The 1,937-nt window shown below is 53.3% G+C and overlaps 1 protein-coding gene across 1 annotated transcript; it reads right to left on the bottom strand.

Moving 5' to 3' along the window:
• Positions 1 to 245: 245 nt before the first annotated feature.
• On the bottom strand, positions 246 to 1,359 carry LOC122375471. The gene has a single exon (XM_043354877.1). It carries the CDS (start codon positions 1,215 to 1,217, stop codon positions 246 to 248), a length of 972 nt encoding a protein of 323 aa, XP_043210812.1. The 5' UTR covers positions 1,218 to 1,359.
• Between the last annotated feature and the right edge of the window lie 578 nt (positions 1,360 to 1,937).

The following is a 1,937-nucleotide window of genomic DNA, read 5'->3' on the forward strand; positions in this document are numbered from 1 at the left end:
AAAGGGGCATAGAGGAGAATCAGGGGGAATACACTAGGCATTTCGTAAGAATAATGGAGGCATAACCAGATAATCATTTTGATTCCACTTAGCCATTCAACAGGCATATTAGAGTAATAATGTTGGGATATTGGGGGTAGCTAAGGCCAAAAAGGTGCTACTTGAAGTATATTACGGGAATAATTGGGGTTTCGTTTTAGACCATTCTCCTAATATCACCCCCCCCCCCGGAATCATTTTAGTTTTCAGTGATCCATGGCACAGAGTACTCGATCGGTAACGACGTGGAGTGCTGTCTCGGTCGACCGACACTTGCGATAACCGTGCTGGGCGTCCGCGAGAAGTGCATGCTGCTCTAAATAACCGGTCAACTGACACTGGACTACGCGTTCTACTATCTTCATAATGGCCGGCAGCAGCGAAATAGGCCTCGTATCAGAAGGGTCGGCAGAGATTTTACCCTTTGGGATAGGAGTAACAAGTGCGTGTTTCCAACCACTAGGGACACAGCCGGATGAAAGACTGGAGTTAACTACATCAAGCAACGTGTGACTCAGTCCGGTGAAACACCTCTGCAACATGTGCACACTTATACCGTCGAGTCCGGTCGAGCTGGACGGCTTCATGCTCATCAGTGCAGAGTACAGTTCATCCATGCTAACTGGCCCGACACGGAAACTGCATGTTAGCACTCTGGGTAGCACTGTAGTTACAGGCGTAGCGGGCGCAGGTACGCTGGCAGAAGTGCTTGGACCGACAGTTACGTAATAGTCATTGAGCGCGTCTGGGGTGATGTTCGGCACAGTGCACTGCTGCTGCTGCTTCCGACCGATCACTGGCCGCAGCACTCGCCACAGCGCAGCTCGGCCGCTCCGCGCCAGCTCCCCCTCGTACCGCGCCCGGCAGTCGGCACGTACCGCCGCGCGGCACAGCCGGTTCAGCCGCTTGTACTCGGCCCGGTCAGCGGAGCCGAGGGCGGCGCGGCGGTCTCGCAGCAGCTGCCGGGTCTCCGGCGTGACAGGCACAGCGGCAGGCCGCCTCTCCCGTACCCGCCTCAGTGGTGCTACGGTGTCTAGCTGAGATATCAGGATCCGCTGAAACCGGTCCCACTTGGTGTCCGTTGTCGGTGCTGCGAAGACCGGTAGCCAGTCGGCGGCGTAGAGCTGCTGATTAAATGCCGGGAAGTCCACACGTGACAAGGAACGTCGGTATACCATAGAGCCGGCCGCGTTCACCGGGTGAGCCTCTCGCGTAAGTAATACACGTGTGAAATCATGCGGCCCTCCGTAGTGACAGCGGGTAACGCCCGCTCTACGGACCAGGTCGCGGCGGTTGGTAGCAATAACGTCCAACAAGCTGGCGGCGGGACGATAAGTAGGCACACTGACGTTGGCGATGTGAAAACCATAATTAGAAAACAACGTGCTTAGAGCATGCGGCGAGCTAGTCTGTCTGCTTCTCAACAAACAGTCGTTGAAATCGCGTGTACGTCAGACAAGTGTCGAGGAAATCGGGACCCGCTATAACTTCTTGAAGTGAGATTTTATGGCTCAAGATGTCCTCCGGGAAAAGCTCATAAGCCATTGATCATTATGGGTCCAGAGGCCAGTTTTACCGACCGAAAAATAGCCGCCTGCCAGAATTTTTCGCCTTAAGACCGCTTCACATACGGAGCGTAAACGGTAAAACCCTATCCATTTACATGCTCATCGCGCTTACGCGGGTTACGAAATGTATGTAAAGCCAATGATTACGTAAACGTAAACGTAAACGGTAAAACCCTATCCACTTACATGCTCATCGCGCTTACGTATGTGAAGCGGTTTTTAGGCAAAAACTCCGGCAGGCGGCTATTTTTCTGTTGGTAAAACCGGCCTCAGGAATTCCCGGGCAGGTTAAGAAAAAAAATGACTGGCTCGAGGGTACAATTTGGTCGT

The sequence above is a fragment of the Amphibalanus amphitrite genome, unplaced genomic scaffold (genome assembly GCF_019059575.1).
Source record: "Amphibalanus amphitrite isolate SeventyFive unplaced genomic scaffold, NRLGWU_Aamphi_draft 001848F_arrow, whole genome shotgun sequence".
Classification (NCBI taxonomy): Eukaryota; Metazoa; Arthropoda; class Thecostraca; order Balanomorpha; family Balanidae; genus Amphibalanus; species Amphibalanus amphitrite.

Bases quoted from the DNA above. Each gene is read 5' to 3' on its own strand.
- LOC122375471 (XM_043354877.1), bottom strand. From the start codon at position 1,217: ATGGTATACCGACGTTCCTTGTCACGTGTGGACTTCCCGGCATTTAAT.